The sequence below is a fragment of the Rhinichthys klamathensis genome, unplaced genomic scaffold, assembly GCF_029890125.1.
Source record: "Rhinichthys klamathensis goyatoka isolate OS25496 unplaced genomic scaffold, OSU_Roscu_1.1 h1tg000088l_1, whole genome shotgun sequence".
NCBI lineage: Eukaryota > Metazoa > Chordata > Actinopteri > Cypriniformes > Leuciscidae > Rhinichthys > Rhinichthys klamathensis.
In genome coordinates, this window is record NW_026606628.1 from 988,282 (window position 1) to 1,013,479 (window position 25,198).

Sequence of the window (25,198 nt, forward strand, 5' to 3'; positions counted from 1 at the left end):
GGAATAATTGATGATGATAATAGAAAATAATGCACACTTGAGATGGTAATGCAGCCACAATGCGAAGCAGGTGCATTCTTTTCTGATAATGCAATGTACCCGAGTCAATTATTCTGCTTATAACCACACTTCAAACATTGTTCAGATGATGTATTTCAAGACATTTGTCAGGTTTTTGTCCTTAAAACGCTCTTATGTGTAGGACTAATTTCTCACGCATCTAATCCAACTCCTAACGTCATTTGCTAGAGCTAACAGAGACTTGAGCCATTGATAGCAGACTAATGCAGTTATTAATGCAGTAGAGAGAGAGAGAGAGAGAGAGAGAGAGAGAGAGAGAGAGAGAGAGAGAGAGAGAGAGAGAGAGAGAGAGAGAGAGAGAGAGAGAGAGAGAGAGAGAGAGAGAGAGAGAGAGAGAGAGAGAGAGAGAGAGAGAGAGAGAGAGAGAGAGAGAGAGAGAGAGAGATCAAGCGTTTGTGAATTACCCGAGTCTGTGTGTCTCTCAACAGTGTTTAGAGAGTTCGGCAGCAGCGTCTATGACTATATAGCGAAGATATGTTTATCTATGTTAAACTATTCAAGAACAGCGTCATTATTACCTTGTTATTGAGAAATGTCATGTAGCTTTTAAGTTCCTAAACTATTTTACTGATAAAACCATCAGAGCAGCGCTGACAACACGTTTCTGTGCGAGAATGTGTCTGTACTGTTTGTGTGTGTGTGTGTGTGTGTGTGTGTGTTTGAGTAGGAGAGAGAGCGGGAGAAAGAGAGTATGTGCTTTCCGTACATAATAAAATGTAATTTTGTGGCCACAAATAATAATTTGTCGGTTTTATCCTGTTGTTTACTATATTTATTTTCTTGGTCAGTGTTTTTGTGGGTTTTGGTTCTTTTGTTTTTGTGGTCTGTAAGGACCTTTGAAATAACTGAAATCATTTGGTGAAGTGATATGGAACTGTAATGCGGTCAAGACCTGGAACTACTTTAGCCGTGTGTTTCCCTGAAAATAATTGTATGCCTTAGAACGTTCGTCAACCAATCAGATTCAAGCATTCAACAGCCCTGTAGTATAATGGTAAATAATGCTAGATTATTATCATTCATATTATGGAGCATTTTATGATTTACCTATTTGCAACTGTCATAGTTTTGTTAGGTTATTTTCATTTGGTTGCATGCACTAATAGTCTTATTTCCTCCATTATCTTTTATTATTTATCAATTAAACACAAAAAAAGATTAAATAAACCCACCACTTTAATGTAGCTGATCAACTGTTGCAAAGGCTCTTATGTTTGCTTCCTTTAATCTATGAGATTAAACACAAGTAATTCAATGACATCATGTGCCATAAAGCGGGAATGCTGTAAATGAGAATTATGTAACAATGGCATCTGATCTTCTTAAATCCATAGACCCTGCTTCAGATGTAATTCAGTTCAGTCAGGTCACGTGAAACAGCTTTTCCGAGCCCTGTGCTTGAGTAATTTTCCTCCCGTGCCAGTTACAGACCTGGCTGATCTCTCTCATCTTATCCATGATTTCAGCTCAATAAAATGATGCTTTAATCGTATTTCTGTAAATATAGGTATTGCGTTTGGAGCTGATTGTGTTTAGGGAATGACCGCTTAAGGAATGCGTTAACTGATTGAGGTATATTTAGTCTGATGCGCATATGTGATGATTTAACATTTAAGAGAAGTTGAACGTTAGCTTTCTTCCTCAATTCCACAATTGCATACAGTTTAGCTTCCCCACCCCTTCTTTTCTTCAAGCTCTTTTAACTCAGTCCCATAAGCCCTGAGCTACATTTAGCAAGGCTTTTTAAAGAAACCTGAAAAAGATCCTGTTGATCATACAGGACATTACGCGGTGTGGAACATACTGAAAAAGAGATAGCCTTCTCAAAGATGTCATATTCCAAGTTTAAATAAATTGTTAAATAATATTTGCTAAAAATCTGAAGATCTTATTCTACGTGGGAATAATTATTTTTTAAAGATTTACCTATCTGGGATTCAAACATGTGGCTTTTTTTAAGTTTTAATGAGTTCATAAAAAAATGAAAGATCTGTCATCATTAATTTACTGTCATGTTGATCCATACTTGCACGCTTTTCTTTCTTTCGCAAGAGAAGACATTTAGCAAAATGTCTGAGCTGCTTTTGTTTATATTGTTGACCCTTTTCACATTTCCATGGTTCTCAGAAGCAGAAGTCATCATGGTTATTGTTAAAAACAGGAGATTACAACATATATTTTTTGTGCTTCCACTAGCTCCAATAGCAAAAGAAAAAAAAATACGATAGCATTTCTATGAGTTTACAAAAGAGGGAAAAAAAAAAGAGATTATGATGGTCAGAAGAAAGAAAGATGTCAAAGTTTCTGTCACTCATTCACTCTTTCCACTGTATTTGAAACACCTATTCAGCAGTGTTCATTTTCTGTCAGTTTTCTGTATTTTAATACCAAGATAAAATAGCACAAAGTACTGTGCTATAAATGTACAAGTGAAAATAAATAATGTTGCTAGACTTACAATGTTTATAACTGTGGAATTGCATCATCACAGCCTGTGAAAAGCGTCCATGAAGTGAATAGTGATCAGGTGCTGTCAAGCTCCAAAAATGACACAAACGCACTGAAGTCTCAAGTGGTCTACACAACTTGTGCACTGTATTCCAAGTCATATGAAGTCTTAAGATAGCTTTGTGATGAACAAACTGAAATCATTTGACCACTTTTATGATACTTCAATGGTTTATGATTTTGGCGCTTGACAGCCTTTGGTCACAATCCACTTTCATTATAGCAGTGTGATCAGATCGGATGGTGGACCTGCACCTAGACGCAACCAAAACGCAGCCCTGAATGTTAGCAGAGAACGTGTCCTCTAGACAATCCCCTTTGAAGGCCTCGTCGACATGACAGCCATCGGGACAGATCTTCAGCAGAGACTACAAGAACCAGACAGGTCCTCCGCATAGACTCTATGACCAGCTTCGGATCCATACCGGCGTGATGAATTGATCTTCAAGCAAAAGGAACTGGATGAATTTTTAAATGCTAATAATGATCCCGATCTGAATTCTGACTTGTGATGCAGCCTGAATCATAATGACACCGTGTTCGTTCGTTGGCCAGAAGAGAACTGGCCCCCTGACTGAGCCTGGTTTCTCCCAAGGTTTTTTTTTCTCCATTCTGTCCCCGATGGAGTTCGGGTTCCTCGCCGCTGTCGCCTGTGGCTTGCTTAGTTGGGGACACTTAATATTCAACAATATTATTGATCTGACTGTACTGACGCTGTTGTATGAGAACTGAACTGAGCTGGACGATGACGTCCTTTTTTGCAAAACTGCTTTATAGATGAAATGAACTAATTTAATAATTGATTTTCTTTACAATGGAACTGAATCAACACTGAACTGGCCTCAGCTGAACAACAGCTGAATATTTTCCTGTTAACACTGTACCACATGCCCAAAATTTTTGAAACATCATGAATGTGAGTAAATTATGTCAGAATTTTAATTTATAGGTGAACTATCCCTTTAACGATTACCTCCACTTGAAACTTGAATGTGTCTGGCCTCATTATAATCCACGTCTCCATTGCAGTGTATCATGTGTCTATGATCATCTTCATACAGCGTGTTTTGGAAAGAGTGGATGTATATTGTGTGAATGCCTGCACATGTTGCCTACGGGACCCAATGCTGTTGCACATGTCAGGTCATTATTAAAAGTTAATGAGGATTGATATCCTCACGCTCTGACCTTGGGGATTGGGTTTCCTGGTGGAAGCCTCTCCCATTGATCCTTTGGTTCTCATGTGCTGTTGGACAAACTACTCTCTCAACACTCCATTGGCCGTCTGAATGGCCGCGCTGTGAAGATTTATGGCTGTCAGTGTGTAAGTTTGAGAGATCAGAACCTGGCACACCATACACACTAAAGGCCCGTTCACACTAATAGCCGTAACTATAACTTTTACCATATTAGCGTCTACACTAATGCACAATAACGCACGTTCTGTTTATTATAAGCACACGCTGCACTTTTTTCATCTGCCACTTTAAAGCTAGAGCTCTTTAAAGCAGGATAGATTCTGATTGGCTGTCATTGTTTTTTGCTTCATTTGCTGAAAAAAAAAATCCTTCTCAAAGTGATTCCAACAATATTGTTTGGTTATCGTTATAGTTGTGGTGTGGACTTCCCTATTCTCATAGAATATACAACAGTTATTCAAACTTTATGGTTATAGTTATCATCCTTGGTGTGAACGGCCATTAAGACAGTGTTACAGTTCACAACACCAGGAAATGACTAGTGGTCTTAGCAGCCAGACTTTTGTTTTCCTGTTTTTGCATCTCCATTTCTGCATTCTTGGCCTTCCGATTGAAAACATGGAAGTTGGCGGCTCTGTTTAAAGGATGCCACACAATTAGACAAAAGCATTGCTAGACCACCCTTTCATTGCAGCTGTTTTCATCATTAGAGATTTGAGCAAACGCATAAACTTAAAGGCATAGTTCATCCAAAAATGGAAACTCACGCTCATGTCGTTCCAAACCTGTAGCTATGACTTTCTTTCTTCTGCAGAACACAAAAGCAGATCATTTGAAAATGTCTTTTTTGTCCATACATTGAAAGTTAATGGGGTCCAATGTTGTTTTGGACCCCATTAACTATATATGAACAAACAGTTAACCATTCTTCACAGTATCTTATTTTATGTTCTACAGACGAAAGAAAGTCATACAGGTTTAGAACGACTTGAAGATGAGGGTTTGCTTTTACAATTCAGACTGATCTTGGGACTTGACTCTATTGATTTGGAGGCAGTAAGCAACCACCCAGAATGCCCTAGCAGCCACTTAGCAACGCTTTGGCATCCCATCAAAAACCCTATCATAGAGGCGAGTGCACAAGCAAAGGCCCCTTCATAAAACTGACATGAGAAACAACCATCTCTTTTTAAAGTACTGGGTTTGGTGCTGTCAAAAGGGCTTTACTTTGGTTTGCAGCATGTGCTGTTGGCATGAATAGTGTTCTGTGCTGCCTGTGTGCCCACAATGTGTGTTTAAACCCATTGGAAGGGATCTTTCTACCAGTCAAATGCACCACTGTATGACTACAAAATGAAAACGTAGCGAGACGGAATGGCTGTGGTGCTTTAATGATGATGATGGAAAGACCATGAGGGGGTTTAAGGGTTGGGCTGTGGTTTAGATCAATTGAAATTGCTGACTGATATCCTCTTTGTATCATCTTGTTCTGTTCTCAGCTCTTTTTAGAAGCACATACTATTGTCTCCTCCATATACATGCATATTTAATTTATGTACCAGCCGCAATAGGAAGGAAATCTCTGTCTTCTTAGGTCAGATCTTTAATGAGCTTGCCTTTCTTGGGCTGTTCTTGATTGGTTTGCTGTATTTAATGTCTCATTTGGTCTGTCTGTCTTTTAGGGAGCTTGTGTGTGGGTGCGGGATAAGGAGCAGCTCTTTCCCTCCATCGTCAGCTGCTGTGATGACCGGACTCTCATCCTCACCACAGACTATGGAGAGGTAAGAGAGACCGCCTGCTGTGAACTTTTATTGAAAAAAAAAAAGATGTAGTTCCAACCCTGTATGACTTTCGTCCGTGGAACACAAATGATGATGTTGGTCACTATGTCCTTTCATTGTGTTAAAAAAGTTTGAACATTCTTTCAAATTCCTCCTTATATTCAAGAGTGTGATTAAATGATGACAGAACTTTCATTTCTCTTTAAGAGCTTTCACCTTTATTTCTGCCATTGTTTTTGGCATTTTATTCTTAATAAATCGGATGGCCATCTGTCTGAGAGAGATAAACGTTTTACTGTTAATGTCTTCAATTGTGTGAGGTCCTGCAGGTAAAGTACGGTTTGAATTAGTTAGCCCTTTTGATATGAATAGCAGGAATGTCCATAAGGAAGCCGAGTTTAGCCACTGCGTTTAATCAGTATGGCCCTCTGTTAAAGCTTTGTGTCTGGAGGAAATCCTGTTCTCAAAGGACAATAAGGATGCAGGTCAGAATATATTTATCAGATGTGTGTCAACATGTAGCCTGTGTGCTTTGTTCTGGTCCTACATAATTTAGGAATGTGATATACTGTACAGTTCAGCTAATGTTTAAATATTTCTTGCAGACTTCGTATGATCAATTTTTAATCTCCATCTCTCTCTATTTGTCCACATCTCTGTCTACACTACAGTATCTCTATTTTAAAATTAATAATTTCTTTTAAGGTATTAAGTGCACATTTAAGTGATCAAAACAGTGACAGTAAAGGCATTTATAATGAGGGGAAAAACATGCTGCTCTTTTGAGCTTTCCATTCACCAAAGAATCCTGAAAAAAATGTATCATGGTTTCCACAAAAATGTTAAGCAGCACAACCATCGTCAACATTGATAATAAGAAATGTCTCTTGAGCACCAAATCAGCATATCTGAATGATTTCTGAAGTATCATGTGACACTGAAGACAAGAGTTCTTTTAAACTGTAGTAATATTTCACAATATTACTGTTTTTACTGTATTTTTGTGCAAATCTTTCAAATCTGTTTCACTATTTGTTTCTTAATGTTTAATCTATCGTTAGTCCTATTTATATGCCTGATTTGGTAGAAAATTGGATTCTTTATATTATTAACAGAACATACAGTATGGACTATCTTGCGACAGGAAAGCTGCTATACAAATCTGTAATCTTATTAGTAATCGTGTGTGTCATTCTGAACATACAGCACAAATTGATTTCTTTCTTACTATTCCTATTCCACATTTAAATCACTTCAGACTGATTACCATTTCCATAGATGAATACTTGAGTATTTCCATAATTGCTTAAACCGGCAGTTTTTCAATTCCAGATTTAATGCAGACTCTGCAATTCTTATATTCCACACACATTAAAGTGTCCCTATTATGCTTTTTTAAAGTTCCCTAATTTTGTTTTGGAGGTCTCCTAGAACAGGTATACATGCATCAAATGTAAAAAAAAAAAAAAAAAAACTTTAATTTTCTCATAATATACATTGCACATCAGCACATTTTTCAAAATTTCTCAAACGACTCGTCAGATGATTCAGTCTCTCTAAATCCCTCCTTTCCTTGAGCCTGCTCTGCTCTGATTGGCCAGATGGCCCAGTCTGTTGTGATTGGTTATCAGTTATTATTACCATAATTTCAGCTCAGGAGGCTTCCTCAGTCCTCAGCGATTGTACACATTGTAAAGACCGTAACGATGACGTCGATTTTACCAAGCACTTACGTGAATGACTGATGTAACATACACGTTTGTAAAATAAATCTTGCTCCATCCTTTACCTTTACTCAAAGTAATAAGAACGACAGACATTCTGCATTAATAGACACAGTTTTATGTAATAGTGGCCCACAGCTGCTTAGCAGAAGTATTTCAGTAAGACAGTAATAACGTGAGTTTGCCTGAAACTTACACAATCTAAAACACAAAACTACGTATTCTGAACACCCGGTTGAAAATATCTACATTAATAATTATTCATGCTTACAGGTTGTGATTCTGAGGAGCAAGCTGGTCCAAATAAACTGGGTATTGACTCATCTTTCAAGAGCAAGTGTTTTGCGAATCCCGCGTTGAACTCTGAGATTTGAGAAGCAGTCGTCAGTAAAATTACGTGTTTAAGGGCTGGTCAAGTTGTTCGTGGGCAGACAACTATACAGCATAGTTTATTATGCAAATGTCTTTTCTAGTGACTTAATTCAAGTTACAGATGACTCGTTTAGGCGGTTCTGAGTTGATTCTTTCTTTTGGAATTACTTTATTTATCGTGCACTTTCGACTTTACAACTTTGTTGAACACACTGCATGAAAGGGCACTTTAACATAAATGACTTCCAATGTGGTGGTGATCAATTTGTGTTTAGGCCAATTTCAACCAAGCACAGTATGTGACCATAGAGAAGTATTCAGAGACTATACCAACTAAAGATAATGAAAAATGAAATGAAACTCTCATTTCAAACTGGTAACACCCCAAACCGACAGTTAGACTCCCGGCATACAGTGCAGTGTCTGGCACATAAAACTGCATAGTAAGTGCATGGGACCCCATCACATGTTTTATTTAGCAAGCTTACTGTGGCATCCATGCCAAAGCAGGGGTCAGCAGAGATCAGGAGGCTGTGTGTGAGTTCAGTGAGGTGTGAAGAGACTGACACTCCACTGACATACTGTTCTGGGGTGAAGCTTGAGCTCGAGCTCATTCAGAAGAGTGACGTCCTCCTGCCAGAGCTCTGTTTGTCTATGTCTATGTATGTATCTGTCTGTCTGTCTGTCTGTCGGTTCACTATATCTGTCTGTTTGTCTCATTTGGTCTTTGGTGCAAAAAAGTAAATTATCTGTATTTTTATTTAAAGCTGATGTATTAATACTGCCTATTTTTAATACTTTTAGATTTGAAATGCTTTTAACACCATTAACAGCAGCAGTATTTAATAGACTCTTGGCTTTCACTAAGTCTATAGTGTTTTGTAAAGCAAACCCTGTGTTTTTCTGGGATTGCTTTGAGCAGGGTGGCGCTGGTACAGCGGATGGGTTGAGAGAAGAACGCTTCCTGTGAAGAGTAGAGCCATTTCAGCTGGCCTCCATGTGTCTGCTCACTACTGGGCCGTCCCTATTGATCAGGCCCCACCCACCTCATGCATATTCATATAGTCCATGCTCAATAATACAGCAGGGTGTGGTCTTTCAAACACAAAGCCTCATGCAGGGTACTTGTACAGAAGATGCCAGCAACTCTTTAATTGCAAACCTTCAGTCACTGGACATTTATCATTATTTACTTTTAATAAGCTGATTCAGTATAGAACAAACTTGATGAAATTAATTTGAATTTTATTGCGTATACAAGGCAATGATGGTATTTTAATGACACAGATGGCAGACAGTGTCTCGTAGTCATTACAAAATATATTTGCTAATATGTGTATAGCATAAAATGATCTTTGCTTGAATAAACAATCTTTTGTTTAAATACAGTCCTAAAATGATACTGCGTAGTTTTATATTTAAACATGCTCTCAGATTTTTTTTTTTCGACCTTGTTTTGGTGCATCAGTCAGTGGCCCTGCCATCGGTGAAAACACCACATTAGGAAAACATTGATTGTGCACTTTATAACTCTGGATCAATGGATTTAGCAGATGGTTTCACATGCACACGCACGTTTAGGGGAGTGTGTTGGTTCTCATGTAAGTGCATTGATGTTGTGTGTGTACTTACTGTTTGGAAGACCATGAAAGACTTGAGTTGAACAATGCTTACAGGAATAAATATGCCATTTCTCATGCAAGTCATGCAAACTTGAATGAAGATTACCAACAATTCCTAATGCTTAATCACTTCGTGCATGATGTGTATGAGGAAGCCTTGCTGCTGAGGAAGACAGATAAACCTACTTGGACAATGGACAGTTCCGCTAAACAAGTGGACATGTGGTATCTTATAGTGATAGCATACTGGAACACAAAAAATAACTCCTACAAATTCTCCTACAAAAAAAATTCTCCTACAAACCCACAATAGGGCATCATTTTTTTCAAACTGACTGCACTGGTTGTTTTTTCTCATTTTTTATTGATGATCTCATCATCAGGATTCCCAGTTCTCCCAGGGATGGTCCATTGCTTAGCAACCAGAGGTGATGTTCCCGTTTTCTGGCACACTGTCAACACTGACATCTATTGTCCTGTCTGAACGCCTGTAATGTGCTAATGGCGCTATGACAAGCTGACTCCCTGCCATGTGTCAATTTGCTGAGCACGGCAGGACACTATAACCTGGGGCGCATAGATGATCATAGATGTTAAATACACTCTTATTTTCACAAAAAAATATGACAATTTGTTTGCAGTCAGCATGAACTGAGAACAAAATGACAGCAGTTATGATAGATTGCATCAGATTTTAAATGTTTGGTGTAGAAAATCCTTGTTCAGTAGCCATCATGCTGCTCAGTCAGTTGTCATATCCCTATAATTGTGTTATATATTGTCTGACATAAGAGAGTTCACAGCCACACAACGGCAGAGGACAATCAGATGAGGCATATGGAATTTTGCTTTAAGAGTCAGATTATGAGACCAAAATTGTCTCATTTTATGAAACCAGCTCAAGTTATAATTATATTAGTTCAAAAGTTTGGGTTTGGTAAGGTTTTTAAAAATATTTTTGAAAGAAACCAAGGCTGCACTTATTTGATTAAAAATACAGTATAATCACAGTAATGTTGTAAAATATTATTACTACTTAAAATATTTTCTTAAAAGGTTTTCTATTTTGAATGTTTTCAAAATGTATTTTTTTCCTTTGATGGCAAAGGTGAATGTTCAGCATCATTACTCCAGTCTTCAGTGTCATATGATCCTTCATAAATCATTCTAATATGTTGATTTGCTGTTCAAGAAGCATTTCTTATTATCAATGTTGAAAACCGTTGTGCTGCTTCATATTTCAAAGTTCAAAAGCACAGCATTTATTTAAAATATAAATATTTTGTATCATTAAAATGTCTTCACTGTCACTTTTGATCAATTTAATGCATCCAATCAAAATAAAAGTGTTAATTTATTTTAGAAAAAAAAGAAGTTGGCCCCAAACTTTCAAACGGTGGTGTAAATTCAGAGTTATTATAGTTTTGCAATAAAAACATTTTATTTTTAGCTTTTCTTTATTTAAATTTTATTTTTGTTAGATTTCCCTGCATGACTGTTACCTTCGGTGTAGTTTTAGTTTTTTCACTGTTTTATAGTTTATTTATTTTATTTTAATTGTATTATTTTTGTGCTGCTCAGGTTCAATAATATAAATTAAGTAGTGGCTTTAAATTTCGTAGGGTTTTATCGCCTTATCTAAAAAAAAAATTAAGATTCTATACATTATATTTATTTTTTCAGTTAGTTTTAGAGTCATAAAATCAGTTTTGGTTTTCTTTATAGTTTTTTAGTGGTGACATTCATTTAAGTGGATTAATCTTTTAAGAGACCTCTGGGCCATTCCTTGAATTGCAGGGTACGAGACACCCTTTTTGTGGATGTTTATGGACCCATACACTCGGACGAACCTATGGGGCCATTTTCCTGGTCATCCCCACGTAATGATGGCCCTGCCTCTTACCACATCCTGTGAATGTTTGATTTAGACACATGTATTGTCATTTTAAACCTCCCACTTCGCATGTACCGAGTGTTGTTTCAACCTCCAGGCTGTTTGTTTACCCTTAGCGGTGGGAGCCAGCATCTCATGGATAGGAATTTGGGGAATTTGTCTCAACAGGAATGTTTCAATTAAACATCCTTGACTTCTTTACTGGATGTTTGCGGATGAATCATATGGCTGGAGCTCATGTATTTTGTGCACGAACTTTGACCCAAAGTGCGTCTGGTGTCCTTCTGTGTGGAGAAATGACCCATAGAGAGCAGATTCCTGGTCTGGTCTTAAAGATGAGGCGTCACACAACGATAACGTAAACTATGAGACACATTAACACAGCTATGATGCAACAATGACCTCATTATACATGAATGACTCATGATAAAGCCAATGCGCCCCCTAGAATAAACTCACAATGCTTCACGAAACTCTAATTTGATAAACAGAGCCTCAGGTGTTACTACACATGGGTTTTGTGTCTCGTATCTCCATATAGATCACATTAGCTCAGATGGGGGCAGAGATTCTGCCAAAGTGCTGTTTCCTTTCTGTCATGTCTGATCAATGAATCTCATCTGTCTGGAGACAGGCCTGACGAGCCACAATGATAAGATCATTATTGTATGATCATTAAATTTTAGTGGCACTTTTTGCTAATGGATTTGTCATCGATCTCAGTTACAAGAATAACTATGACCTACACGCTTCGAAAGAAACATTCAACACAATTTTAAAGAATTTAACTACAGTTCTTTGCCAGGGTGTTCCAAATGAGTTGCTAAAGTGTTCCGAGTGATTTTGTTTCCTTCGCTGGTTTTATCGTCTACTGGTTAAAGGTTGGTTAGGCAATTTTCGTGTTGGAGTTAAATACTGCAGTTTTGTTCAAAGTCCTAACCTTAAAGTCCCCGTGAACCGGAAGTTGCAAACGACTTTTCTCCAGTGTTGTGACGTATTTCCGAGAGAAACGGAATACTAAATGAGGCAAAATGGTGGGCGTGGCTTTTTTCCCAACTAGCACCTGATTGGATCTAGAAAAGTAGGTGTTTTCATTCAACCTGTCTACTGTCAGTTGGAGGGGCGTGATTACGGATGTTAAGAAGACGCCCAAACCGTGAAACCTACGTCATCAGGCAAGGTCCTCCAACGCAGAGGGGAGGGGAAATTTCAGATTTTGATTAAAGATTACGAAGCCAAAAAATTTTTTTGTGTAGATTGACTTGCATGGATGAATTTTTCACCACAAAACGATCAATTTAGGCAAACAAAGTAAGTATGGTCAATTTTGAATTCATTGGGACTTTAAATATGAACAACACCTTAGCAAGCACAACTAATTAAACATTGTCGGCCTATAAAGCAGACTTTGGCTGTCTAAAGCCTGTTTAAATGTGTTCTTTTATCCACATTCTTCTTACGCCCCATGACGCTTTGAGTGCATTATGGGAGTAACTTCCGTTAAACTGTAAACAATCAGCGAAAGGTTCACTCTATGAACACAATAATAAGCATTTTCAAAAACTGGGTACAATCAGATGCATTATTCTACTCACCCTTCAACCACCGAACATTAAACTGGAGTACAAAAAAAATAAAAATAAAAAATTAATCAGGAGGAAAGGAATGTGACTGAAAAGAGCTCTTGCCATAGATGATATTCTTATCATCTTATCATATTCTTGTTATTAAAATACCAAGGATTTTCTTCTCTTGACATCTGAAAATAAAACATGAAGGAAATGTTACTGCGCATTCAGTCAAACTGAAGGATAAGGATTCTTTTTTGTTCAAACTTATGATTTGAAATGATTTGTTAGTCTTTTTGAGTGGAACTTCCCCAAAGTTCCTCCCATAATTAAAAAAGTAACATTGTCACTAGTTTAACCCAACACTGTAAAGAATTATTCAACATACGTTTTACGTTGCTTTAACACTTCAAAATAAGTTTAGCAATTTTAATGTAAAAAACAAACAAACTGCTTTTATGTTATAAAAGATTCAACTAATTTTTTCAGTTTTTCAGTAAGTTTAATTTAATTTAAGTTGAAATTACTTAAAAATCCTAGTTGATGCAACTTTTTTTTTACAGTGAATGTTTACTGATCTGCTCAGAAATTATCTCTCTTCTAATATAATTTGAACAATTATTTGGACCTTTACTTTACAAAAAGATTTGTGTAGGATGTGTGTGCAACCTCAAAGCAAACTTAAGTGGTGGGTTGCTTGTGCATCAGTGAATAATGAATGACAGTGCATTACACTAGATACACATGATTAATGTCTGTATGATTCAGCAAACAAATCTCAAGAAATCCTCAATATCAGTTAAGTAGATTAAAGAGAACCGGTTCAAATGCAATGTGCAATGAGGACGTCAGCCTTGTGATTCAGCATAATGCAGCGTGTCCAAGGATTTCTGAGGACAAGTCGTGGAGGAAGTGCTCGGGACAGTGAAAGTGAGAGGATCACTGTGAAGATGTCATGGGGGGGTATGGTTTCAGGAATGTGAAACAACTTGGCAAAAAGATCGAGCAGGCCCGGACAAATTAGTAAAACAAGCTTCAGGCCCACATGTATACTCCTGTAAATGAGCCCTGTCTTGTGCACTGTTGCTTCATAGCAGCATAAATCACAGATCATTTCTTCTTACTCTGGATTTCTAAAGTGTTGTTCAGGAATGTATATTTAGTTATGTCAGTAGTAGTTGGTGTACTCATACTTTCTGGTTAATCTGAGAGCACTAAAACTAATGTCCAGTTGCTCCTCTGATGACAGCCCTTTATAGTTTGTGTTGATAATGACATGGTTTTGTGTTTTTGTGTGTTGAAGGTGATAACTCTGGATCAGGGTGAGGTGAACAGGCTCAAGGTTTTCCCAATGCATCCCACCAGCATCATTGGAGTGGACGACATGTCCACTCTGGCCGAGTTACATGAGGCCGCCATCATGCACAACCTCTTTCTTCGTTACCAGAAGGACCTTATTTATGTAAGTGTTGTTTTTGCAAAACACCGCACGCACGCACGCACGCACGCACGCACGCACGCACGCACGCACACACACACACACACACACACTATTTATCTTCATTAAATTCAAATAGGAATTTGATTGCAGTGTTTTCATGTAAACAAGGGAACAATCTGTACTTTGAAAAGTCTTTTGCCTCAAAAGAACTTTGTTCTGTGAAGCTTTAATGGGGTTTAATCTGAGCTTAACGCTGTCCAAAAATGTCCATGTTTCCAATAAGCATGAAATAAATGTAGCAAACATTTTTCCCAAGAACTGGCTGATTATTTCTGGTTTTACAAACATTTCAAAACAAAAATTTAAATAACAGTTTTTCTGTGGATACATTGTCTTCTAATTTTTATTACTTCTGATGCTAGTTTTATCAGTCTGAAACTACTTAGCATTCATGCTTTATGACTTTTTTCATTAACGTATATGTTGTCATTTTACTTTTATTTAACAGTCAAACTGAATTTTAACATATACCTCAATATACAATGTTAAACTGACCTGAAACAGGTATATTGTAGATTATTAGACAAACCAACAATAATTAAAAAATAATCAAAGATTGGAAATCTGTAGTGCAAAGATTTCATTTGAGTGTCAATCTATGAGAAAACATACTATTACGATGTTTTGTAGATCGTAGATATTATTACATTCATACGCACTTGGAAACTTTTAGAACCATAAATGAAACAATACAAAATACTGCCATGGATTATTTTTCCCAGGTGAATGGTGTTAGAGTCGAGGTTAGTTAAATTGTCTATTGGGCTGGAAAAGTTCAAATGTCTCTGGAGCTTTAACAAAATCTCCATTTCGATACATACTTTGTTCAACATCAAAAATGTAAACAGTGTACGCTCAAACCTGTATTGTTGTTCATTCTACCTTACAGACTAACATTGGCTCCATCCTAGCGGCCGTGAACCCTTATAAGCAGATATCAGGGCTGTATGATGCCGAGGCAGTGGATGTGTACAGCAGACATCATCTGGGTGAACTACCTCCACACATCTTTGCTGTGGCCAACGAGTGTTACCGCTGCCTGTGGAAGAGACACGACAGCCAGTGTGTGCTCATCAGGTAACATGCTGCTTATTTCTTTTGTTTTTTTTAAAGAAATTAATACTTTAATTGAGCAAGGACGCATTCAATGAATGAAAAATGACATTAAATACATTCATAATGTTTCAGAAGATTTCTGTTCAAAATAAATGCCGAACTTCATCAAAGACTGTGTCACGGTATCACAAAAATATTAATAAATGAACTGCTTTCAACATTTATGATAGGTGACACTGAAGACTGGAGTAATGATGCTGAAAATTCAGCTTTGACATCACAGGAATAAATGACATTTTTAAATATAGTAAAACATAGAAAACAGTTATTTTATTTTTTATTTTACAATATTAGCGTTTAGATTTGGTTAGTTTAAGAGGCTAATTTCAAAAACATTTAAAAATCTTACCAACCCCAACATTTTTAACGGTTGTGATATTTTTACTTAAGTAAGTATGTTACAATATGCAAACCTATAAATCTAGAGACAAATGTGTGCTTGTGTGTTTACTGTGTGCTTCATGTGTTCTCAGTGGAGAGAGTGGTGCTGGGAAGACAGAAAGCACCAAACTGCTGCTGAAGTTCCTGTCTGTCATGAGTCAGAACTCCACAGGCTCTCCGCTGTCAGAGAGGACCACCAGGGTGGAGCAGGCCATTGTACAGAGCAGGTCACACACACACACACACACACACACACACACACACACACACACACACACACACACACACACACACACACACACACACACACACACACACACACACACACACACACACACACACACACACACACACACACACACACACACACACACACACACACACACACAATGTTTTAACACCTGTTCCTTCTCTTCCTCTCCAGTCCAATAATGGAGGCGTTTGGGAATGCAAAAACCGTTTACAACAACAACTCCAGTCGCTTTGGCAAATTCATTCAGCTTCACTTCTCTCAGAGTGGAAATATTCAGGGAGGCTGTATTATTGATTATTTACTTGAAAAGGTATCTTTTAGTAGTATTTTTAGCCATTTATAGACCTGCAGATGAGCAGTTGTAGGCCTATTAAATGCTTTGTGCTTTTAAAAATGTCATAACATTCCAGAATCGAGTTGTGCGGCAGAATCCGGGAGAGAGGAACTATCATATTTTCTATGCATTGTTGTCAGGTGCTAAGCATGAGCACAGAGGTGAGATTTTAGCTTTTTATACACTTCAACTTTAAATAAGCTGAATCTTTCTCTCTGGCCATTGTTTTTATATTACTCCGTGTTCTCATCCTCAGAAATGTACATGCTGGCTGATTCTCCCGAGGCGTATCATTACCTCAACCAGTCTGGCTGTGTGAAAGACAGAAGCTTGAATGACAAACACCTCTATGATGGTGTGATGGTCAGTCAATATTTTGCATGGTCTGTGTTTGACAGTGTCCTTGACTCTTAGACAGTTACTTGTCTCATGAACAAACAGGTTAATGCAATGCAATTGGGCTTTATTAAATGTTCCACTAGAGGGCACCACATCATCTCTTTTCTGTAAACCGTTCAGCACGAAGTAGGTAGAACTAGGGATAGTTCACCCGAAAATGACAATTCTGTCATCATTTACTCACCCTCATGTTGTTCAAATCCCGTAAGACTATGTTCATCTTCGGAACACAAATGAAATGTAGTTAAAGAAATCTGAGAAATTTGACATCCAACAAAGTTCATAAACAGATTGTAAAACTAATCCATATGAATTGAGCGGTTTAGCCCTAATTTTCTGAAGAGACTCGATCGCTTTATATAATGAACAGGTTTAGGCTTTTATTATGTTTTTATTCTGTAATCTGTATTATAAGGGGGAAAATAGATGTTCATGGTTTTATTTTATTTAATGACTGTAGGAAGCTTTGAAAGTGATGGAATTCACAGAGGAAGAGATTCGGGATGTCTTCAAGCTGCTGTCTGGGGTCTTACAGATCGGCAACATTGAGTTCATGACTGCAGGGGGTGCTCAGATCACCACTAAAGGAGGTTCGTGTCACATGATCCTTCAGAAATATGGCGCTCAAGAAACATTTCTTATTGGTTTTAATGTTGAAAACAGCTATACTGCTTTCTTTCTGAGGATTATTTGATGAATCTATTTGTAACATTATACATGTTTTTACTGTTACCTTTGATACATCTATGCATCCTTTTTGAATAAAAGTATTCATTGTTTTAAAACAAAAACAAAAATCCTACTGACCCCAAACTTTTAAACTGTTTGGTGAAAACTTGAATCTTTACGGTCACAAATTGATCCAGTTCGATTTTTTGGAACATTTCATAATTATTTTCAAAAATATGCTGAAGACATGCATGAGACTGAAGATTCAATTTGCTCTATGAATATTGACAAAATAATAAATATTATCTCAGTATTTGAAATGTGGATAAGATATTAATGTACGTTTAATACTGACTAAATAATAATGAATAATCACACTTTCCACAGTTGTCAAGGCTTATGCAGTGTGTTTATTTGAATGACAGTGGTCAGTGTCGTCAGTGATCTGCTGGGACTCGACTCCTTTCAGCTGTCTGAGGTTCTGACACAGCGGTCCATGATCCTTAGAGGAGAAGAAATCTGCTCGCCCCTCACTGTGGAACAGGTAAGGAACCAAGACATGCTTCCATTTTTATGATGTTGTATAGTATACTGGCATGTTTAGGAATAAGATATATGTCTTTGTTTATTTACATTTTGGAATAAGTTTGGGCAATGGTTTCAAAAAGTCTTATATTTCTGCTACAGATTTTTTTGTTTAATTTACCCTTCATGTTGTATCATGTCGTAACATGTCTGTGCTGTGCCCTCAGTGTGTCCAGAGACAAGTTCCTTTCCCTGCATCCCCACACTCACCCCAGATTTACTGACAGACTGTCATTAAAAAACATGCTCACACCCATACGCCTGTGTAAAAAGTGTCTTTGCGTGACTTGGTACCATTTCCTGTTTTTTTGTCCCCTCGGATTCCTGCTATAATAACTCCATGATAAAGATCTCATGAGAAAAAACACAATAGAGGCAGAGTGTGGAGACGGCGGTTAGCAGCCGCCTAATGGGGGCAGCCTACCACACAAATATGCACGGTAAACACAAGAGACAGTCAGTTTAGCACTAGAGCTCAAAACGTACTCTTAAGAATTATTCATTCCCGCAATGCAAGTTCATGGTCAAGTGAATGAAAATCAAAAGCTTGTTTTTGGAAACTGGTTTGAAAAAGGGAGCTAGACCAATGGGGTGGGGGTGGGGGGGAATGGGTGAAAGTGTGTGCATGCGAAGAATAAAGAGACCCCAACCCACATTATCCCATAAATCTCATCCAGCATGTACTAAGGGCCCTGGCCTTTGTGACCGACTCGGTAGAAACACACAAGCAATCTTTTCATGAACAAAGACAATGGCCACTAACTCCAGCCTGTGTTAGCGGTCATAAAGCAGGGCCACGTCTTAATGGAGGCCCTTATTCCTCCTCCTCTTTTTCTCATAATGCACTAACACAGTGGCCAGGACCTCAACAGCTGCCATTGGCTGTATCCTGCACAAACAGCCATTCTTTCAGGTCTTTCTGATGGAGCCAACACACAGTTCAGAATCAGGCAGAAGTGTCTCTGACTGATGAATTATAGTGTCGCTGAAACAATAGACGGGAGTTTAGTGTTCTTAGGAATAGCAGAGGCTAATTTGTGGTTATTAATTTTCTCTCCTTCTGTAATTGAACTGAAATTCCTGAAGCAGATATTTCTCAAGAGCTTCCTCACTTTTATAAAATGAACTTGTCGGTCAGATTTAGTGGATGTACTGTATAAATCAGTTCTCACAGTGTGTATCTGTATCCTAGCACCGGTGTAGTTCATCACATTAACATGTTCCACTACTGTTTGACAACCAGAAATGATTTTTTTCTTCCTTTTGAGTATAATTTGAAAACCTTAGGGTGGTTTAAATATGGCTTAAGTGTCCACATACTTATTTGGGGCCACTGTATTTGATCCAATCTCAGCTATAAATCAGGAAAGACATGCATTGTTTTCAAACGTTTAAAGACACGCACAATTATTGAGAGTAACAACCCTGCAAATTCAGTCCAGTTTTTTTTTTATGATGTTGAAATGCAAATAGACATTTTAGTGTTTTGTAATAATCTCTAGAGACATTGCTTGTTGATTTTATGGTTTTAAATTGCACTGTTGGAGGCTAACTAAAGGAAAAATATCTCTGGATTAATATTTGTCTCTGCCCTGCTTTCCAAAGGCAATTGATTCCCGGGACTCTGTGGCCATGGCATTGTATTCCCAGTGTTTTTCTTGGATCATCACCAGAATCAACCAGAAAATCAAAGGAAAGGACAACTTCAAGTCCATTGGCATTTTGGATATCTTTGGCTTTGAGAACTTTGAGGTGAGAGTTCGTTGAGTTGAGGTGAAATGTTCCAGACAGACAACCTGCCGACGGCATGTTGTCATGTTTTTATGACTTTTTTTCCCCCCTCCAGGTGAACCGGTTTGAGCAGTTCAACATTAACTATGCCAATGAGAAGCTCCAGGAGTACTTCAACAAGCACATCTTCTCTCTGGAGCAGCTTGAATATAACAGGTGGGTCCTGCCAGTGACCCTGGTTAGATTTTGACCTAATTTTGCTCTAGAAACCAGCTTATATAGTTCTACACTGTCTTCCATCCTCCATTTACCTAGATAGATGAAAAAATTAGGCCATAACGCCAAAACCATACCATACCATACCAGACGTGTACTGAAATCACACACATTTGATGAAAAACTTACTATATAGAACATGCTTTTCCAATGGTCGCACAGTATGTTATGTGTGTAGTATAAATGCAAACTGGACATACTATATAAATATGCATTTGACGTGACTGATGGCGTCACTTGCATCGCTTTCCCCCCTTCCATAAATCCTCTCCTATGGCCTCATGGGATTGTAAAGTATCCATTGGATGCACACTTCAGAATCTCGGCATAAGTATTAGGTCATCTGGATACTTTTCGTCTACTGTTTTTCAAATACTATTCATTCGGACTGGTTTTTGCCTATACTAGGGAAGTGTGCATATTCATATTCAGCACATGAGGTCTTGCATTACTGTGATGATAACAGACTTTTGTACTCAAGGGGGGGATATTTAAGTTAGTAACTAACATACTCAGATTGATCAAGATTGTTTTCAAACTGCTCATGCATAGTGACTTGAAAGAGAAAATTGACTGTAGAAAACAGCAGTGCTTACTGGATCGCCCTTTGTGGCCACTCTAAGAATGCATTGCGTGATTGTTTCACATTATGAATTGCACTCTGACACATTTCAACGTATTTTTCAGGCCTTGAGAATCTTAGAGAATCATACATGCTTATTGCTAGTATAGCAATACCTGAATATTGCCACATGCGGTTATCAAATATCTGTGCAGATAAACTGGATGTTCTATTATTCGGCTAGCTATCAAAATATAACTTTTACCACGCTAATGTTTACGCTAAGACATTCCACTGCACCTTTGAGCTAGAGGAAGTTTGCCTCACATACTTGTGAACGGTGTGTTTCAGGTATTAGTTTTAGCAAACAACAACACATGTGTACAAAAGAAGCTCTATCATCCTCTTGACTTCTGAAGTATGTTCCTGACACACAATCTAAAAATAAATAAGTGTATACAACTGGACTGCACACCTGTAATGCATTGACTAAGCATTTACGTGCGTAGAATATGTCCTCAGAGTTACGTCATCATCAGGACATGAACCTGCTGTGGAAAACCTAAGAGTCCGACACAGGCTGCTCTGCAGACACGTAGCTTCAAGCTATCAGGTGTCACAGAGAGCTCAGGTCACAACAGGGTGAAATTGTATAGAAGGAAGGAGGTGCGACGTGTCCCAGAGGTGTATGTGACATGATGTACGTGACATGGACTGTCCTGCACTATCCTTTAGGGCAGAGTGATGGAGAGATAGCAGATTAACTAAGGGAGAGGGTTTCTCTGTCTCTTATTGCTGTAGTGGCTATGGAGGCACTCTGCCAGATGTGTGAATGGGTCTCCTCTTTCCCACACAGTTGTGTTCTTGTGTTGAAATGTGATGGCTGAGGGGGGGTCAGCAGAGCCCGGTCACAGCTCATTTCATCACATGAACCCTGAGGATAATACCACCTTTGTGTACTTGTGGTGTTGTGATGTGTGTATCTGTTGCTCGAGAGGTTCTCTTTTGTCTCCACACAGGGAGGGGATACACTGGGAGGCCATCGATTGGATGGACAATGCTGAGTGTTTGGATCTGATCGAAAAGGTGGCCTTTTAACCTTTAATCAGCTCTCACTGGGACCCCACAGTGCTCATTATAAACTGTTTAATTGTCGATAAACAGTTATAATCTCTACAGTAGTCATTTTCAGAAAGATTGGCTGATTAGACCAGCCTTTCTCAAAGTGGGTGCCGCGGCACACTGGGGTGCCCCCTGACTTTGTCAGGGGTGCCGCCCAAAAAATTACGTAGGCTAAAAAAAAATATATATATATATTTGAATTTACATAAATACATTCTTCTTCTTTTTAAACATATGAACGTATTAATAAAATTGTAAATTCATTTTAGATAAATATATATATATAAAATTAACCATAAAAATCCGTCTCACAAGACCGAAGCAAGACACACACACAACTTGACGCAAGTGACGCAACCCATAGCACCGCGTTATAGCAACAACACCGACCGCGTGAACGCGCGTCACACAGCAACTGCAGGCTCTGACAAACACACATACAAACTATACTATACTTCTGCATAACGTGTCTCTTTTTACAACAAAAATGTGAATTCTGCCGGTATTCAGACAGTCCCATGCATACAGATACAGATCCGGCCTACAATCGCCTACGTAGGCGAAATTTGTTTGACATTTCTAATCGTAAACACAGCCATGTCGAAGCCTGCAGTAATGTTTTTCATTGATGTTATGGCAGTCCACTCTGCTTGTTGTTTTTCGAGAATCTTGCACTCCTGTTTGTCATTGTGCACGAAACTTCATGCCAATAAATCATCAGAAATATTGCTGACTTGTGCGCGTCTCAAGCGCACTCTTTACGCTCGTGCTAATGCCTGTTAGTTGTCCGTGGATTTGCCTATATTTGGCGCTGAAAATGGAAACGTCTTTAGACATGGAAAATCGATTTTACAATCGATTCAATGAACGTTTATGTCTCAAAAATCGATCAGGATTTTTTCACAAAAATGATAGCCCTGTAAAGTTGTTATTATTATTGTTATTGTTATTGTTATTTACAGTTCGTATTATGCTCTGTTCATTACTGTTCTGTCTAAATAAACAGGACATTTGCATTTACATTTGGGTTATGCAGTGTTTTTAATTTATATTTTACACTGGGGTGCCTTGAGATTTTATGCACTTTTGAAAGGTGCCCCGACTGAAAAAAGTTTGAGAAAGGCTGGATTAGACGGTCTACCAAAAGTAAATAGGGGCTCATACAGGTGATGTACCTGTCTCTTCTCTGCATCATTTCCTACCCTCTTCGTCATTAACATTGCCCTCCTAAGTGCAGGGTCAATAAGATATTTATTTTTATTAATGCTTTTATTCAGCAAGGACACGTTAAATTGATCAATTGTGACGGTAAAGTCATTTATAATGTTACAAAAGATTTCTATTTCAAATAAATGCTGTTCTTTTGAACTTTCTGTTCATCAAAGAATCCTTTTTCCATAAAAATGTGACACTGAAGACTGGAGTAATGATGCTGAAAATTCAGCTCTGACATCACAGGAATAAATTACATTTTAAAATATATTAAAATATAAACTACAAGCAATCTTATATCTTATATAAATCTAATATAAAAATAGTTTTGATAAAATAAATGCAGACTTGGTGAGCATAAGAGACTTTTGAACAGTAGTGTACGTCTCTAAGAGGTCTGGAACATTCACAATGTAATTGTTTTGTGCATTATCTGCTAAACATATTAAAGCGAATTTGCAAACATAACTGCTTTTCTAAAAGTCAACAGGGAATGTTTTAGACAGAGATTGCAAATTATTGCATGTTATTTTACAGTAAAAATGACATGTTCCAGTTCAAATTGAAAAGATGTCCCCGAGCCAAATATACTATCAGACCATCCTTATCAAGTGGCTAAAAAGGGTAATATGAAAAAAGAAATAATGGTTACACTTTATTTTAATGCGTCCTTGTTTAAAGTGTAATTATACATTTACGTACTGAGTAATATCAATTAACAACATGTACTTACTATAGGCTAAGGAATAGGGTTTGGTTTAGGATTAGTTGCTTGTAATTAGGCATAATTTACTGTTATTACTAGAGTAAGTACATATAACATATGTAACAAGGACACAGTAAAATAAAGTGTTACTGAAATAATTTGCATCCTCAATCTTAGTCCTCTTCCTGCATTGTCACAGAAAACGATCAACTTCTTAAAATAACCTTCGTGCAAAATGCAAATGCATGACTACGAACGAGACCCCTGTGGTTAATAATAATACATTTTGTGTGTGGAGAGCCAGAGACCGTGTGCTTAGATCAGTGTGCTCTTTTTTCAGAAACTGGGCATGTTGGCTCTTATCAATGAAGAGAGCAGATTCCCTAAAGGCACGGACTACACCCTGCTGGAGAAACTACACAGCCGGCATGCCGTAAGTCCTCCTTTTCAAAGCACTCACAGACATGTGCGCTTTCTTCTCCTCCTCTCATTTCAGATCACAGAGAGTTAATGCTTCTTTAAACTCACTGATAAAGACGGGCGCTGAGCCGATAGGCACCACCCAGTCACACCCCCGCAGCCTCTCACACGCACATGCACAATACGGTAACATGAGCAGGCTTTCCTCAGGCCCCGGGAACAATGAGTGTGTCCTCGGAGAACCCACAGTCTGCCTCGACTGAAGTATCTTTGAGTGTGCATGCTGCAAAATATAATCAATGTGAAATAATGTGTTATGTGTTTCTGCCTCTGCAGACAAACCCTTACTACGTGAAACCAAGAGTGGCAGATCACCAGTTTGGTATTAAACATTATGCAGGAGAGGTAATTACATCAACACACGGGTGTTATTTTAGTATTACTTATATACTATTATTTGTGAGGTTGGAAAGATTTTATAAGGTCTGCCAAAAGTTGAAATGCATTAAATTGACATCAGACTTCATTTGTTGCTACGTTTTGAAACCAACAGCAGGTGGAATGACCATTTCTGTTGATACCTCAAATATTGACCGATATACCGCTCTATCACTATTGCACAGGTGTGATTACCAAGAGGAAGTGAGCTCTGGACTTCCCCAGTCTTCTCACTCTCTCTGCCAGTGTCAGTTTCAGTCTATAAGAGAGTCTGTTCAGGAGAGTAAGAGATAGCAGTCAGTTCAGTATGCTGAAAAAAGTACAGAGAGATGGAAAGCGAAGAGTTGGTTTGCCCTTTCACCATGGGCACTACACGAAGCCTTCACAGTTTAATGTGCTGGAAACCGCACGGCTAACATGCATTCCCATGAGAAGCATTTGGCATGCTGTCCAGCTCCTTCTCTAGTTGCAATTTCTTTTTTCCCTGACAGTTTTCTTTCACACTTCTACTTGCTTTTACTTTTTTTACTTCAAAAAATAATCTGTATTTTAGTCTTGTTTACCAGCCAAAACATCTACACAGATACATTTTTCCTGAGAAGCAGCATTGCATCAGGTTGCATCATGCTTCTCAGGTAAATATATCTTGTTTTAAGGATTTTTATATATTTTTACTGGAGAACAAGCCAAAGGTACTGATTTTTACCACTGTTTGAGATATGCAAGTTGCATGCAAAATGTCTG

General features: G+C 38.0%; 1 protein-coding gene across 1 annotated transcript in view; it reads left to right on the top strand.

Annotated features, from left to right (window-relative positions):
- The window catches only part of myo10l3 (myosin X, like 3), a 74,951-nt gene that overhangs the window by 13,907 nt on the left and 35,846 nt on the right, over positions 1-25,198 (top strand). The window contains exons 2-15 of the mRNA XM_056251716.1: positions 5,471-5,569; positions 14,053-14,211; positions 15,140-15,327; positions 15,840-15,974; positions 16,172-16,310; positions 16,411-16,495; positions 16,591-16,697; positions 17,194-17,323; positions 17,828-17,946; positions 19,593-19,739; positions 19,834-19,934; positions 21,576-21,642; positions 23,937-24,029; positions 24,353-24,421. Coding sequence (XP_056107691.1) covers positions 5,471-5,569; positions 14,053-14,211; positions 15,140-15,327; positions 15,840-15,974; positions 16,172-16,310; positions 16,411-16,495; positions 16,591-16,697; positions 17,194-17,323; positions 17,828-17,946; positions 19,593-19,739; positions 19,834-19,934; positions 21,576-21,642; positions 23,937-24,029; positions 24,353-24,421 — 1,638 coding nt within the window. The remainder of the gene's footprint in view (positions 1-5,470; positions 5,570-14,052; positions 14,212-15,139; positions 15,328-15,839; positions 15,975-16,171; positions 16,311-16,410; positions 16,496-16,590; positions 16,698-17,193; positions 17,324-17,827; positions 17,947-19,592; positions 19,740-19,833; positions 19,935-21,575; positions 21,643-23,936; positions 24,030-24,352; positions 24,422-25,198) is intronic.